Source organism: Marmota marmota, unplaced genomic scaffold (assembly GCF_001458135.2).
Source record: "Marmota marmota marmota unplaced genomic scaffold, marMar, whole genome shotgun sequence".
NCBI lineage: Eukaryota > Metazoa > Chordata > Mammalia > Rodentia > Sciuridae > Marmota > Marmota marmota.
The window spans coordinates 19,062,890-19,080,336 of NW_026000249.1; the positions used below are offsets into that span (position 1 = coordinate 19,062,890).

The window sequence follows — 17,447 nt, forward strand, 5'->3', positions numbered from 1 at the left end:
TATATATAGAGAGAGAGAGAGAGAGAGAGAGAGATGCATTTGCAAATATGTCAAAATGACTCTACCATTATGTATAATATAATGCACAAAAAATCAAATCAAATATATTGATGTGTTTTCCTTTTTTGTATTTATATTATGTAACTTTTCCTTTATTTGTGGGGGAAAGCTTGCAAAATAGCCAGATTTCCAGCAACATTCATTGAGAGAGAGAAAGACAGAGACAGAGAAAGACACAGAGAGGAGGCACCAAAATAAAAGGGATAAATGAAAAAGAAGCACCAACATTATAAAGATAATTAACAGCCAGCAACTTTAACAAGTTAGGCAAAATGGAAAAATTCCTAGGAAAGTATAACTTGCCAGAATTGATTTGAGAACATATTATAAGCATGGATAGTTCCATTAATATTAAAGAAATTAAAGCACTAATTTAAAATCTTCCTTTAAAGCAAACATCAAGCTCAGAACAGATCATGCTAATCTCATTCAAATTTTCCCAAGAGGATATGAGAAGAAAAAGGATTTCTCCCCACAATTAACCTTGCTAATCTATGATATCAAAACAACATAAAGACTGGGGATGTAGCACAGTGGTAAAGCACATGCTCAGCATGCATGAGGCCCTGGGTTCAATCCCCAGCTCTACAAAATTAAATAAACAAACAACTACTTTAAATCTACATAAAAAATTACAATAAAGGAGCATAACAAACTTATTTCACCCATCGATGAAGGCTTAATAATTTTAAGTGAAAAGCAGTCATACTTCTATACATCAGTAACAAATTAGTAAAGAATGTTTTTTTCAGAATAGCTATCTTTATAATAACCAAAAAACTGGAACCCACCCAAATATCCATTAACAGTAGAATAGATAAATAAATTGTGAATTTAATTTAAAAGAACAAGTAGAATTTAATTTAAAAGAACACACCAGGAAAAAGTTTCTTGGCATTGTCTTGGCAACAAATTTTTCTATATAACCACAAAAGCACACAAGAAAAATGCAAAATAGACAAGTAGATAGACAGAGATAGATAAGATTGGATTGATAGATTAGATAGACAGGAATCATCTTTGATAAAGAAAATCAACATTGGGCATGGTGGTGCAGGCCTGTCATCCCAGTGGCTTGGGAGGCTGAGGCAGGAGGATCACGAGTTCAAAGCCAGCCTCAGCAAAAGCGAGGCACTAAGCAACTCAGTGAGACCCTGTCTCTAAATAGACATACAAAAAAGGCTGGGGATGTTGCTCAGTGGCCAAATGCACCTGAGTTCAATCCCTGGTACCCCTACCCAAAACAAAACAAAACAAAAAAAGAATTATCTGATTTTTATATTAATGGTCTCTTACTTTGACCACTAGTTGTAGTATCCAACACGGCCAAACATATTAATCCATTTGACAAATATTAATTGGATGCCTACTATGTGCCAAAAATGTTTGGAATATGGAGAAGCACATGAAGGAAAATATAAAAATAAGTACTATATCAAGCAAAACACTGCAAAGGAAAATTAAGCAATATAATTAAAAATGAGAAAGTCATTCTTAGCTCTAGGAGTTTGAAACAGGCAGCAAAGTAGGTTTGGCCAATGGCCCATAATTTGCAAACTCTTGAGCTAGAAGAGAGAGCAGTGAAGCCACCATGGAGCTAGAGTTCTAGTGAACGAGTTTACAGAATTTGAAATTATGGGACCCTAGGGTTTGTAACATTCTTTTGAGGATACAGAAGACCCTTTACATGTTCCAGGTCAAGAATACATATAGATAAGGGAGAGGGAAATGGGGAAACTAACAATATTCATAATTTCTTTTGAAGCCTGGTACCACGATGAAAATCATACACAGAATAATGAAACTAAATGGTCTAGTGCTCACTCTGGTATTTTCCATTTAGAAAGTGTCATCTCCACTAGTAAACAATTAGGGGATTTTCATGGCTGTTTTTTGGTTGAGGATGTAGCTAAGTAATCATTTAAAAAAAGCCACAATTGCAATTTGGTACAGTTTTAATATTTACAAAGAATAGCTCTACTGATACAGAAAACAGAAAACAGCTACAAATGTACTTTTAAAAAATGTTTGAATTTGTCTTTCGACCCAAATATAGCAGCCTTCTGCAGTCCATTTCCCTTAAGAAGAAACAACTTGGAGGAATTTATTTGGGTAGAAAACACTATTTTTTTAAACTCTCTACCCTGAAACTTTTGGGGTTTTAGTTTTGCCGTGGTTTTTTTTTTTTTTTTTTTTTCTTATTTGGATTGTCTTTTTTTCTGATTTTTTTACTCCCATAAGTGGATCACAACCTTTTCTTTTTTGATCATTTTTATTTTTGCTTTGTTACTGTGCAAACCTCTCTTTGAAACCATTATGATTTCTCTTCCCACATTCCTTCATCATGTGTAATATTAAGAGATTTCTTCTTTATTCACACCTACTTTCTATCCAACATTTGCTTTTCAGGTTTTTGACTCCCTTTTATAGCCCCCTCCAGCACATTTTCCAAATAAATCAATATAGTATTAGTATTGTTTTGGGGTAGATGAAAGAGATGGAAGCATCCTCTCTATGGATTCACATTGCTGTACTGTGAAATGTGAAGACTAGGTGTACTGATCTCAGTTGATGCCAACTGTAATAGGCGACTAATGACTAAATCCCTAGCTTTTGAGGTCTCCAGGTTCTTCTCTCTAGACACTTGAAGACTGATTTGGTCCACACTTGTCATGATGAGTTCAGATGCCAGAATCTGGGTAGGAGAACTGTCATGAAACATGGCATCCATGATGTACTGCTTATATAACTCCACCACCTTCTGCTCCAAGTACTCATTCAGCACTGCATTTGAAATAGGTTTCTGCATTTGCAGGCTGCTTTTTTCTTTGATGCTGGTTATTTTCCAATACGATGAGTACCGCTGAATAGGCTTTTGGGGAAAGTCACTGGGCTGAGTGGAAATGGAATCTTCCATGGGCAAAGGAATCTCCGATGACTTAAGCAAAGGACCACATTCAAAACTGCTCTCAGAGGGAAAATCTGTCATCACTGAGTTAACGGCCATCACTTGTCCCCCTGCAATATGTAAGTCATTGTAATTCTTGCAAATGCTTTTGCAGGAAGGTGGAACCAAGTAGGTCCCTCTATGGAGGTCTCTACATATTTCAACTGCAGCCAAGTTTGGGCTTTCAAACACCGGATTAGGGTTTGTCTGCAGCACTGTGACTCTCTGACTTCTGTTACATTGGTTTTCTCTTGAGTGCAGTGAAGAAATAAACTTGCCAGAGGATTTGCAGCTCATGTAAAGACTTCTGACTTCCTCTTCATCCACAGAGGAATAGGAAAGAGCCGCAACAGAAGTTGTCTCCTCTTCCTTTTCCCCAGCCACCTCTTCATTATAAGATGCGTGATTCCAGTAGATGTCATTCCAGTAGGCAAGTCCACTGAGATACCCTTCTGACAGCATTCTGGAAAGAGAATTGATGAGTAACAATGGGGAAAAAGAAGACTGGACTCTTTTAAGTTGGCAATTAATATATCAAAAATATAAAGGATGGCCAGGCATAGTGGCACATGCCTGTAATCCCAGTGGCTCAGGAGACTGAGGCAGGAGGATCTTGAGTTCAAAGCCAGCCTCAGCAAAAGCAATATACTAAGCAACTCAGTGAGACCCTGTCTCTAAATTTAAAAAATACAAAAAAGGGCTGGGGGTGTGGCTCAGTGGTTAAGTGCCTCTGGGTTTAATCCCCAGTACAAAAAAAAAAAAAAACATGTAAAGGATGATGAATGAAATAATTTCATTCACTCACCAAGCCATTACTAATTCCATGCCTCCTGTATACCAGAACTATGGCATGTTCTGGGTATATAATGATGAAATGATACATACCAGTTCCATCCTTCAAGAAGTTTCTCACTATGCAAGAAAATAAACTAGATACAAATAATTCCAATATTATATCACTGGGGATATAATTGTGATAGGCATAAAGAAAGTCCAGAGGAGGGGACTCTAACACAACCTGGGGTAAAAGGGGAGAAGTCACAGGATATCTCACAGGGAATGTGGCATTTCAGTTGAGTGATGAAACTAAGTAGGCATTCCAGCCATTGGCACAGTTATAAGAGAATATAGTGGTACAACCTATTCACCACATACCAAGAATCTGAGCACAAGCAGAAGAGACTGGGAAAATCATCTGGAATTGTATCATGAAGGCCCTTGACAGCCAGGCAAAGGGATTTATATTCTGCCTCAGAAGGAATGGAGAGTTATTGAGAAGTTGTAGTTTGAACAGCAACGTGGCTAGTGGACTATGAGAAAAATAGTGAGGAAATCTGGCAAATTCTACTAAAAACAAGAGCTGTGTCTTACTCATCTTTATATTGTATCCCTGGGAGCTGGACTGTTTTCTGTTTTGTTTTGTTTTTTTTTTTTTTAATTTAGGAGGGACCCAAAATGTATTTGTTAACTTGAATGAAACAATGGCTGCTATGAAATCAATTCATACTCATCACATGATGCAGGATTACAGTTTCTCCTACCTTTGCAGACCGGGGTGGATTTTTTTTTCTCTACACCTTCCACTTCTCAATATATATCCTGGAAATGTCTCTGCACTCAATTGGTATGTTTACCTCTACTCTAGTTAAGCACAGAGCTTTCCTGATAGTGGGCTTTCCCTACACCTGCCTCTTCTCCCCACCCTCTGCAGTTGTCATAGAAGTCTGGAGTGGCTAAAATAGGCCAGAAACCACAGCTGCATTTTCTAAAAAAGGAACACACTGGCATTCTTGGCACTGGAGCAACCAGCCACAGTGAGGAAAACTGGTCCTCTTTGGCCTCAAGGTCTGGGCTTCTAAAAGAGATCTACCAACTTGACCCTGAAATTGACAAGTCATATTAGAAAAGAGGGATCATTTAAAAACCATATATAAAGGTCCTTTTAAAACTGTCAGCCCTTTTTTTACATTCATGTAGTTTTTATTTTCCAGGTAGATAAAATATATCCCTCCTTTTATTTATTTATTTTTTTTATTATTTTTTTTTAAATATTTATTATTTAGTTTTCAGCAGACACAACATCTTTGTTTGTATGTGGTGCTGAGGATTGAACCCAGGCCGCACACATGCCAGGCAAGCGCGCTACCACTTGAGCCACATCCTCAGCCCCTCCTTTTATTTATTTTTATTTTTCCCTCTCTTTTAATTCAATAAGAGTAATATATTTTCTTTTTTGCAAACATTCTAAGGTATAATCATCAAATTTATCAATTACTTAAATGTTTACTATATTCCAGGCACAATTATGTGCCATAAAGTTGCAAAGTTAAAGGTCTTCAATAAATCCATGAATAATTATTGTTTGCTAAACGCACTTATAAAGAAAATGTTGTTCTTTTCCTTAAAAAAAAGAGAGAGAGAGAGAGAGAGAAGAAAACTTTCTAAGTGCACTTCTGCCCTCAACAAACCTAACAACTGGGTGAAAAGGCAAATTTTACATACTAGAAGATAATTAACAAAGTAAAAGAGATTAGCATAAAGTCCTAATAGTGATGTAATTACTTCCCCCTCAGGTCTCTCTCCTAGGCTGTAGCTAGGGTATTGCTTTTAAGGCCTCAAAACCTCATTGTGGAAACTCAGGGCAAAATTGCACTGTTGGCTTTTGAGTTTCTAAATAAGCTTTAGAAACTCTGGACAAAAACAACAATTTTAGAGAAATGACTTGCGAGATACCATAACCTGAAGTTTTGAACTTCAAAATTCAGAACCATGAAGAATTTAGGGCATGATATTTATGCATTAACAATAGACGCAAGTGATCTGAATCTACCGTAGAAGAAAACAGCATGACTTGAGAAAGGTTTAGGGAGCCAAAAACAGATGAAGTCTGTGTATCGGGCCCATGTAGAATCTGAGCAAGCAAAAAGCCTCACAAAATTCTTTCATGTTCAACAGTGGTGCAGTGGACCACCCAAAGGACAGGCCTGAGGTCACTTCATCAAATCTTACACACAGCATGGTACTGAGAGCTTGAAAACTGGAGAATTCCTAGAATTGGGATACAAAGATTACAGACATGATCTCCATGGAGTACTAACCAGGGGCTAGGTAAATGAATGACAAGAAGTTTCCATGTGTATCAGTGTGACTACATAGTAAAAAACAAAGATTGCCCCCACCTACTCCCATTCCTAACTGATCCTACGATTCTATATAAGCAACCTGGAACTTAGAGGTAAACTCCAGGAGGAAGTAATCCTAAAGTGATTACGGAATTCCTGATTGCCAGGGATAAATTTTCCACCTCTCCAGAGAAGGTGAGCCCAAAAGAAGATAAATTAAGGTAGAGAAAAGCAAAGATTTACAGAGAAGATAGCAGAATAGGCATATGCATGTGTTTTTTTTCCTCCTGCCCCAACCTTCACCAAAACAACAGTAAATGATGCTTGTAAAAGACATAACACATAAGAAAAGGGGAAACATGAGGTGAAACAAGAGCAATTACATTTTATATGCTGAAAAGTAGTGGACCAAGGGTTAATGTCTTAGGAGACTGGGAAAACTTACAAGAGCCATGGGAAAATACAAGTGCCAAAATGATTTAAATTCCCCTAAAGTTGAGGAATTTCTTTTTTTTTTAAGAGAGAGAAAGAATTTTAAAATATTTATTTCTTAGTTTTCGGCGGACACAACATCTTTGTTTGTATGTGGTGCTGAGGATAGAACCCGGGCTACATGCATACCAGGTGAGCGCGCTACCACTTGAGCCACATCCCCAGCCCTGAGGAATTTCTTAACACTGCATACCTCTGGGGGTAAGGGCAAAAAGGCTATATGGTGTATCTAAAGTTAAAAAAAAAAAGAAAAGAAAAAGAAAAAAGATTAATGAAAGTCTATTTAAAAGGAAATCTGACACCCAGACCCTGTGTCTCATTCCATGCAGCCAGGTGATCATCTGCTATCATCAACCCCAAAGAAAAACTTGAGACTTAGTCTCTGAATAATAAAAGAGGACCCCCTAGACCAGGGGATACTAGCTGAGGATAGAATTACTGAATTGATAAAAGATAGATTAAATAAATATATGAATGTTGGTGCAGAGATCCATGATCCCAGATTTTCCCTTACTCAGTTCCCAGAATGCTTGCAACAGGTCATCCACTTTCTAGGCAGGGTATTAGAAAAAATGTTCTGAGTAATCTGACTATTATAGTTTGAGAAGAGCCATTGACATCAAAAGTTCCCCAACTCAACTGGGCAATTACCCTTCAGTTAAGCTTACAATCAATTAAGCCCATTGAGCTTTTTGGATTCCCATCCTTTAAGATGACTGGAACTTTGAAACATCTGAGGAAAGATCTGCTATGAGAGAGTCAAAAACAGCCACTTAGAGGATAAAGCTCTATAGGGGCAAAATCTGCTATTAGTATTTCCAGAGTTAAAAGATCATATCACAATCATGAATTGCAAATGGGATATTATGAAAAAGAGATATTTCTTAATAAGAATTCGAATGCTCAAGAAACAAAATCAAGCATCAATAAGTGAGGACTGGAGTTGTGGCTCGGTGTAGAGCTGTTGCCTAGCATGCATGAGGCCCTGGGTTTGATCCTCAGCACCACATAAAATAAATAAATAAATAAATAAATAAATAAATAAATAAATAAAGGTATTATGTCCATCTACAAGTAAAAAAAATATTAAAAAAAAAGAACCAATAAGAGGGGCGGCATCAAATTAAAAAGCTTTTGTACAGCAAAAAAACAAGAGTGTGAAGAGAGAACCTATAGAATGGGAGAAGGTTTTGGCTAGTTACTCTTCCAAAAGAGAAATGATATTCAGAATATATAAAGAATTAAAAAAAAAACTTCAACACAAGAAAAACAAAGAACTAAATAAATTGGTATATGATCTAAACAGACATTTCTTTTTTTTTTTAAAGAGAGAGTGAGAGAGATAGAGGTAGAGAGAGAGAGAATTTTAATATTTATTTTTTTTAGTATTTGGCGGACACAACATCTTTGTTTGTATGTGGTGCTGAGGATCGAACCCGGGCCGCACGCATGCCAGGTGAGCGCGCTACCGCTTGAGCCACATCCCCAGCCCCCTAAACAGACATTTCTAAAAAGAAGAAATACAAATAGCCAAAAAAACTATTTAAAAAAAAGTTCCATATCCTTAGCAATCAGGAAAATGGAAATCAAAACTACAGTAAGATTTCATCTTACTCCAGTTAGAATAGCAATCATTAAGAATACAAAAATAGGGCTAGCACTGTGACTCAGTTGTAGAGCAGTTGCCTAGCATGTGTAAGGAACTGGGTTTCATTCCAACCACCACATAAAAAAATACCGAATAAACAAAATAAAGGTATAAAAAATATTTTTTATAAAAAGAATACAAAAACAGCCAGGCACGGTGGTACATGCCTGTAATCCCTGTGGCTCAGGAGGATTGTGAGTTCAAAGACACCTCAGCAAAAGTGAGGCCCTAAGCAATTTTGGAGACCCTGACTCTAAATAAAACACAAAATAGGGATGGTGATGTGGCTCAGTGGTTGAGTGCCCTTGAGTTCAATCCCTGGTACCTCTCCTTCCAAAAATTAAAAAATAATAGAAGGGATACCAGCAGAGTAGAGGAAGGGGATCAGGAGAGAGAAGGTGAAGGAAAGAGAAAGTACTGGTGAATGAGATTGATCAGATTATTTTACATGCATATATGAGCATGGCATAATGAATCTCACTATTGTATATAATTATAATGTACTGCTAAAATATGAATTAAAAAGTACACTGAAGCTTTTGGAAATTAAAAATCACTATTTTAAAATTCAATACAAGGATTGGAAGGTAAAGTTAAGGCAATTTTTTATTTTGAAAGTAGACCAAAAATACAAGATAGAAAATGGTAAAGATAAAATTAAAGAACAAGTCCAGGAGAACCATTATCTGAATAATAATAGTTCAGAAAGACAGAGCAGAGAAAATAGGGAAGAAATACAAATAAACAACTCAAGAATGCTTCCCAGAACTGAAGGACTGTGAGTTTCCAAAATACTGTGTAAAAATAGACCTGCACCCCCTCTTATTGTTGGGACAAAGAGAAGATATTATAAGTTTGCAGAAGGGAAAAATGTCATATACGGAAAAGACCAAGAACCAAAATCTTCAGACTTTTAAAAAATATATATTTTTAGTTGTAGGTGGACACAATGCCTTTATTTTATTTATTTTTTAATGTGATGCTGAGGATGGAACCCAGTGCCTCACACATGCAAGATAAGCACTCTACCACTGAGCCTAAAAGTCATGCAGCAAAAAACAAACAAATCTATGGTTTACTATATGGCTGAGTTGTAAATAGCTTTTATATAACCATGACATTAAATAAAGCACTAAAAATAGAGCTAACTACCTTTTTAAAATAACCATAGAGTGACTGTAAAGTCAGGAAAGAAATATTATTTTATTATGTATATTAATGTAATACCAATAAAAACTATCCTAGGCATTTGCCTATAAGCTCACTATATATGGTGAGAGTAATGGAATAAAGTCACATATACTTGGTGGAAACCAGGGGAGGAAAGAGAAATCCTGTTCCAAATTCTCTTCTTCATAGTGACAAGTCAATAAATTTAAAAAAAGAAAAAAGTACATAAGCATGTTATTGAAAGAAATTGTGACAAATACTAAATAATTAGTTAATGGAAATAAAAGTTGTTGTTTCTGGATAAGGGCACAGGAACTGCTGGTTTTTCATAACAAACCTCAAAGAATTATGTGATTTGTGTAAGGCACTGTGATGCACAACTGTAATTCCACCAAGTTGGGAGGCTGAAGCAGGAGGATCATAAGTTCAAGGCAAGCCTTAGCTAAGACCCTCAGCAACTTATCAAGACCCTGGCTCAAAATAAAAAATAAAAAGGGCTGGGGATGTGGCTCAGTGGTTAAGCGCCCCTGGGTTCAATCCCCCAAACCAAAAAAAAAAAAAAAAAAAAAAAAATTGTCACCCAAACTATGCACATATGTAACTTTGACTCAATTTTTTAATTAAAATTTAAAACAATTTTTAGAGTAACTAAGAGGAAAAACAACAAGGTGGCCCTTCCTGTACAGTTGAGTTGTGAGTAAAGATACTCTTGGACTGAAGAAGAGAGACAGAAGTCTGGGGCAAGTAAACCTTTGGTGCTATAGAACAAAAAGCTTTGAAACAAGCAGCAAACAAGGGCAAAAGCACTGCAGACAGGGGGAGAAGGGTGACACAATGAAGTAGTCTATATGGTCATTTTCATGTGGGTCAGTGAAAGACAACAGTCCAGGTACAATCAAGTGTTATTTTTGAACCATGCTTACCTAAGAACATTTCCTAAACTATCACAATTCACAGAATCCACTTTTATTACCCCTTTTCCCTTTCAGACATATCCCACATCACCCACCATTTATCCTCTTTCTCTTCATATTAGTCAATGGGCCCTTTTCTTTGTCTGTGGATGCTGTTTATGAAAACTTCAGATAGTCCCCACTCCTCTGCAACAGTGAAGGAAGAAGTTTTTGTTTTGTTTTGTTTTGTTATTTTTAATGAGTAAACAGAGCAGGATTTACTTAGGCAGGAAGAGATAAAACTCCTGTTAGGGGAAGGGGGCCTGATAGCACCAACAAGCCTATTTCAAATATAAAAAACCTTGAGGCTCAACTGTGGAAATGCCTCCAGCCAACTCCTTTGTCCCAGAGGTAGAAAACAGAAGGTAGGGATAAACCCAGATGGAAATTACAAGAAGAGAGGGTGGGGGGAACCCGGATGGAAAAGAAGGTATGATAGATAGCCTTAATACTTTACAATGCCTGTTTAACGTATATTTTCTCCAGGTTCTACATAGAATCATAAATAAATTCCTAAGGAAGGTTTTTTGCTTTGAGTTATGGGCCTTTCTCTCGCTTTGTAATCTACAGAGAGGTTTGTTGGTGCCTTAGTTCAGGCAAAATAAACACCTTACCATGCTGATGTGTGGGGCCCAAGGAAGACCAGGAAAGTAGGAGGCCCAATAATCAAAAAGCAGAAAGTACCTCCCAGTGTATAGGGATTCATACACTCCTGAGAAAAGGAAGATATTCCTGTGAGGGAGGACTGGGAGATGAGGTCAGGGAGATAAGTTGGGACATGCAAGGCAGGAAATACATACCCTGTAGGCAATTAAGGGTTGAGTATCCCAAATCCAAAAATCCAAATCTGAAAGGCTCAAAAATCTGAAACTTCTTGGGTGCCAACATGACAGCACAAGTCAAAAATTCCACATTGGACCTCATGTGATGGGTCACAATCAAAACTCAGGTACACTTAAAATACCATATGAAATTACCTTCAGTTAAGACCAGTAGAGTAGAGGAAGTATAATAGGAGTAGGTAAAGGGGAGGCATCAGAGACAGACAAGGAGCAAGTCAAATTCCATGTATAGGGGCTAGGGTTGTGGCTCAGAGGTATAGTGCTTGCCTAGCACATGTGAGGCACTGGGTTTGATCCTCAGCATGGAAGAAGAAAGGAAAGAAGGAAGGGAAGGTATTGTGTTCATCTACAATTAATTTTTTTAAGTTACATGCATGTGTGATTTTGTCAAAATAAACCCAACTACTATGTATAACTAAAATACACAAATAAAAGTAAAAAGATACAAAATTTTTAAAAAAAATGAAAGTTATCTTCAGTTTATGTATATAAGGTATATATGAAACTTAAGTTAGGAGGCTGCTGGATTCAGCCCCACCTGGGACAGTAACCAAGAGGCAGGGAACAGTTAAGTAAGAGAAAGAATGAGTATGAATGACCAAGACTCCCAGACATAAAGATAAAGAGAGATGAACTCTGAGTCTGGATTTGTTGGGAAGTGGCACCAGCACTTACCATCAAATCAGGAGGAGGAGCTAGGAAGGGAGATAATGGGTTTAGCTTAGTCTGTCTTGACTAAGATAAACTATCTGGGTGCAAGTGTCTAGTTATCCATTAGAGTCAGGCAGGAAGCACATTAGAAAAGTTACTTGAAATCATCATCTAAGTGTAGTAGGAATTCATATTGGAGGAGCTTTTGAGTGTTCATAATAACTTGTGTGGGGAGCTCTCCTTGAACAGTATCAGGAGGAAGGAGTAGCAGCAAAGGCTGCAGTATCACATAGCTTTGTAAAAAATTGAAAGGGGTTCAGATGCATTGAATAGATCATTTTTTTTTTTTTTTGGTACTGGGGATTGAACTCAGGGGCATTTGACCACTGAGCTACATCCCCAGCCCTATTTTGTATTTTATTTAAAGACAGAGTCTCACTGAGTTGCTTAGGGCCTCACTAAGTTGCTGAAGCTGGCTTTGAAGTCATAATCCTCTTGCCTCAGCCTCCCAAGCCGCTGGGATTTACAGGCTTGCGCCACCACACCCAGCTTAGATCACATTTTTTAAAACTGTATTTGAAGGTAAAATTTAGCCATGTGTTCAGACTCACTGATGCCAAAAAAAAATTAACTTAGTAGGTAATGGAGCAGAGTTCTAGTTCTGACTTTGTCACTAACTGTGGTTTTAGTGTAGTTAGTGCCAGGTATATAAGATACAACCCATATAATAATCATATAATAATGTACTAAAGAAATTGATCTTCCCTGACATAGTGGTGCATGATTTTAATCCCAGCAACTCTGGAAGCTGAGGCAGGAAGATCACAAGTTTAAGGTCAACCTGGGCAACTTAGACTGTCTCAAAATTTTTTAAAAAATTTAAAAGCTGGGGAATGTAGCTCAGTGGTAGAGAACCCCTGGACTCAATCTCTAATATCCCAAGAAAAATTTTTAAACACAAAAATTAAGAAATTTACCCTCACAAAGATTCTAAGATATAGGTATTACTAGTCTCATTTTACAGATGACAAAATTGAGTAATGTGTTCAAAGTCATCAGGCATTCAAACACTGTCAAAAAGCAGAGCCCATGTTTAGATTACTTAACTCCTCAAAGACTCAACTTTTCATCAATAAGGTGAGAATGTAGAATTAGGGGCTGGGGATATAACTTGGTTGATAACCCCCACACCACCAAAAGAGAGAGAGAGAGAGAGAGAGAGAGAGAGAGAGAGAGAGAGAGAGAGAGAGATCTTTTCTCCAGTATATGTNAGAGAGAGAATGTGCAATTAAACCATCTCTTAGAGTATCCTCAAACTTTAATATTGAATGAGTTTATGAAGAGTTAAATGAGCTTTACTCATCTGACATTTCTGAAAATTAGCAGCAGAGGGCAGCAGAAAGCATGCTAAGGAGGCTTCTGAAAATAGTTTTAAAGCTGTGCAAAGATTAATGCATAAAATTTATAAACAAAAATTTTACATATATTAACACATTTAATCTTATAGAAAGCCTCTAATGCACCAGTAGAATAAAAACAGTGCTGCACATCATAATATCCTAAAATTTAAAAATAGAGAAATAAAGAAAACTTACTTGGGTGTATTTTAATTAATAGTTGGGGGTTTTTTTCTTAATAATTTTAAGAAATTTCAAGAAGGTATCCATGGATCTCTAAATAATACACTTCAAATAAATATTAATGTATCTTGAGGAGTCAATGTGTGCAGAAGTCCTGCTAGTCTGGTCCTTGTTCCCGTCTGGGTACCAGCTCCCTTCTGCAGTGCAGGCAGCAGCACCGGAGGCCAGTGGAAGGACTCAGCTTGCTGGAATTGTGCAGGTCTGTTAGAACCTTCCAAGGCCATAAAAGTAGGAGAAAGAAGCAGACCAGATCAATACCAGTAATTGCATTCAAAGAGGAATAAGCAGGAAAGAAGAAAGGGAGGCACAAGATGAAACCCTGTCTGAAAATTGAAGAAAAACCGGACAATGAGAATGAACCAAAGCTGGAGGAAGAGCCAAAGCCTGAGGAACAGCCAGAGGAAGAGGAAGAACAAGAGGAGGAGGAAAATGCAGAAGAAACTTTTAGAGAAAGGCTGATTCAATCTCTCCAGGATTTTAAAGAAGATATATATAACAGGCATTTGAGCAATGAGGATATGTTTAGGGAAGTGGATGAAATAGATGAGATAAGGAAAGAAGAAACAAACTTATAGTGATGCATTGGAAGATCAATAGAAACCATCCTTACCCTTACCTTGATTTCTGTTTTATCTGATATTAACATTGCTATATAGCTTTTGTTTTATTAGCACTTTTCCTGATATATCTTTGCCCATCTTTCTACTTTTAACCAGTTGCTATTAGTGGTTTTAGATATAGCTTTTGTTATCTACATCTCATTGTTTATTGTATTTTGAACCTATCTACAAGTCTCTGTCTTTGAATAAGAGAGATTTACTCACTATAAAAAAGAGGTCCCTGTTAGCATATAAAATGGGGGGAAAAGTTACTAAATAATATGTGAATACCATATTTCTGAATAAGGTAAAAGTACATTTGTATATTACATATATGCTCATTAAAACTTGGGAAGGATAAGAGACAAAAAATTCAGGCAAGCTGGGCATGGTGGCACAGGCCTATAATCCCAGCAATTTGTGAGGCTGAGGCAGGAGAGGAGGACCACAAGTTCAAGACCAGCTTCTGCAACTTAGCAAGACCCTGACCATAAAATAAAATAGGCTGGGGATGTAGCTTAGTGGAGTAATTGAACTCCTTTGTTCAATTCTCAGTGCTGCAAAAAAAAAAAAAGTTCAGTTTCAGTGCTGGGATTATGAATACAATCTTCTGCTTGTTTGTATTTTCCATATTCCTAAAATGAATACACATTATTGTTGCTAAAATAATAAAATTTTATAACTAAAAAGCAAAAAAATTTAATGTATCTTTTAATTTCATCTGAGACACTAAAATTTAACCTAATGGTTTTCTTTGGTTGTTAAAAAATATTTTATTACTTGAATTTTTGTTTCATATCTTAGTGTGTGTATGTGTGTATGTGTGTGTGTGTGTGTGTATAATTTCTCCATGACTGGTTAAGTGTAAAGAAAAAGACATTCAAGGACATTTGCAGATGAGATGTTCTAGGCATATTTAGCCTACATTAATCATTACCAGACAGGGGAATACCAAAATTAACCTTATGTGCAAATTCACAAGTTAGAAATATGTGCTAAAGTACAGCACTTTGTTAAATCATTTACTTTGTTTTCAGAAGAAACTGCAATATAAATTCTTCCTTCTATATTAATGTTTGTGTAAGCTCTCAGAAAATTGTTGTTATTGCTTCTATGCTTATGCTTAGATACACTTTTAATTTACACTCAAACAACACAAGCATGGATTCAAAAGGAAAACCTAAAGAGGGAGGAACTTTATAAAAGGGCACATTTGAAAAAAAAAAAAACGGAATGAACTGCAAACTTTGGCTTTGCAGATCATATGGAGTCTTGCAAATCTACCATCATAGCACAAAAGCAGCCTTAGACAATATGTAAACAAATTATTGTAGCTATGTTCTGATAAAACTTTACTTACCAAAGTACAGGGCCAATTTAGTCCTATGTCATAGCTTGCCTACACTTGACCTCAGTCAAAAAGCAGATGCAATACATTGGATAGGCCATTATAATAGCCACCACGCATTGAGTGGTCTTCATCCATTACAACTAATCTTTCAACAACACTACACATTAAGTATTATCATAATCTGGATTTTCCAAATGAGAAAACTGGGTTTCAGTTATGACAGATGCCCTTTCCAAGGTCATATAGCTACTAACTACTAGAGGCAAAATTCAAGCCCAAGTTTACAAACTCCAAAGTATGTGTTCAGTTCTTAGAACATCTTGCTCTACTGCATAGATAAGAGGAGTTAATATCACAAAGCCATGATAACAAGCAATTAGTACTTCCAGAAAAAGGATATAAGCCCTGAATCCATTTAATAACAGCAACATTTGCCAAATAAAAGAAGGAAGGTGCCATGAAGTACAGAAAGAAAGGCTCCAAGAGGGACAGCCAGCACCTACCCCGTATGTTCTAATTTCAGGTCAATGCTCATGTGTCTTTGAGACATACAAATAATTTAACCTCTATTTTTTGTATTTATTTATTTATTTATTTTAATATTCCTGTTCCATTGTATTTTTTAAAATAATTCCACCATTTTATTTTTTAAAATCTTTATTTTATGTATTTATTTTTATATGGTGCTGAGGATTGAACCCAGGACCTCACACGTGCTAGGCGAGCGCACTACCACTGAGCCACAGCCCCAGCCCTGTATTTATTTATTTTTGTAGTTGTAGATGCAAAAAAATACCTTTATTTTTTTATTTATTTTTATGTGGTGTTGAGGATAGAACCCAGTGCCACACTCATGCTAAGCAAGGGCTCTACCACTGAGCCCCAGCCCCAGCCCCTATCCTCTATTTTTAAAATCCAACCATATGACCATTTTCCTGAAACGGTCTCATTGCTATAGCCTAGAATTGTATCATCTCTAATTTTACAATCACTTTCCACTGGGTTATTTAATAATTTAATATTCCAGATGCCCTGTTTAAATATCACTTATGCCCCATATCCTCCAGGACAATATCCAAACACATTAGACCCTTATAATATGGAATATTTTGTCTTCTTTTTTAAAAAAAATATTTTTAGTTGTAGATGGTCACAATAACTTTATTTTGTTTATTTAGTTTCATGTGGTGCTGGGGATCAAACCCATGCTGGGGATCAAACACATGCTAAGCAAGCACTGTATCACTGAGCTACAACCCCGGGCCCCTTGTCTGTCTTCTTAACCTCATCTCTGCCTGTTCTCCATTGGACCCAGAATGCCAGCCATGTTAAGCCCTTCCCAGTTCCCCGAAATCCTACTCCTATTCCAGGGATTTGTATATTTTTTTCTTCTGTCCTGACTGCTCTGGTTCAATGTCCATCCTGTGGCCCACCACCCATAACTTTCAGGTTTCATCTCAAATATTAACATTTCAGAGCCATTGGCCAGCCATTCAGAATCCTTATCCCTAAATTAGAAAGGGTTCTTCCCTCCCTTACCCCAAGGTATTCATCAGGATTGCATGGAAATTTCAGAAAACCTGGCCACTACCATAAGCAGTGAAATAAATCATTGCAATAGTCTTTGGAGTGAAAAAGTAACTGGCAATAGCAAAAGAAAGGAGAGAGAGAAAGTAAGGAGGAGAGGGAGAGAGAGAAGAAGGAAGGGAGGCAGGGAGGAAGGAAAGAAAGTTCAAGATTGATGAGAAATGAGAGAATTTGGAGTGAAAAAGAATAAGAAAAGATCCAGCTTCTTGAAGAATATTTTGGGCAAGGGCAAACTTAGACACTTTAAGATGCAAGATCACAGGGCTGGGGATGTGGCTGAAGCGGTAGCGCGCTCGCCTGGCATGCGTGCGGCCCGGGTTCGATCCTCAGCACCACATACAAACAAAGATGTTGTGTCCGCCAAGAACTAAAAAAAAAAAAAATA

General features: G+C 37.0%; 2 protein-coding genes across 3 annotated transcripts in view; one reads left to right on the forward strand and one right to left on the reverse strand.

Moving 5' to 3' along the window:
• Window positions 1-1,997: 1,997 nt before the first annotated feature.
• Window positions 1,998-17,447, reverse strand: part of Tasl (TLR adaptor interacting with endolysosomal SLC15A4) — a 19,042-nt gene continuing 3,592 nt past the window's right edge. The window contains exons 1-2 of one of the 2 annotated variants that reach the window (XM_048796306.1): window positions 13,481-13,615; window positions 1,998-3,470 (exon numbers count right to left, since the gene is read on the reverse strand). In XM_048796306.1, coding sequence (XP_048652263.1) covers window positions 2,573-3,469 — 897 coding nt within the window. In that variant the 5' untranslated portion in view covers window position 3,470; window positions 13,481-13,615 and the 3' untranslated portion in view covers window positions 1,998-2,572. Of the gene's footprint in view, window positions 3,471-13,480; window positions 13,616-17,447 lie in introns of those variants that run through there. The other variant, XM_015488097.2, reaches the window with a different exon arrangement.
• Tceal9 (transcription elongation factor A like 9) lies at window positions 13,626-14,339 on the forward strand. Its single transcript, XM_015488099.2, is given in 2 exon segments — window positions 13,626-14,080; window positions 14,083-14,339. Coding segments are annotated over 2 exon segments (324 nt in total). The 5' UTR covers window positions 13,626-13,836; the 3' UTR covers window positions 14,163-14,339.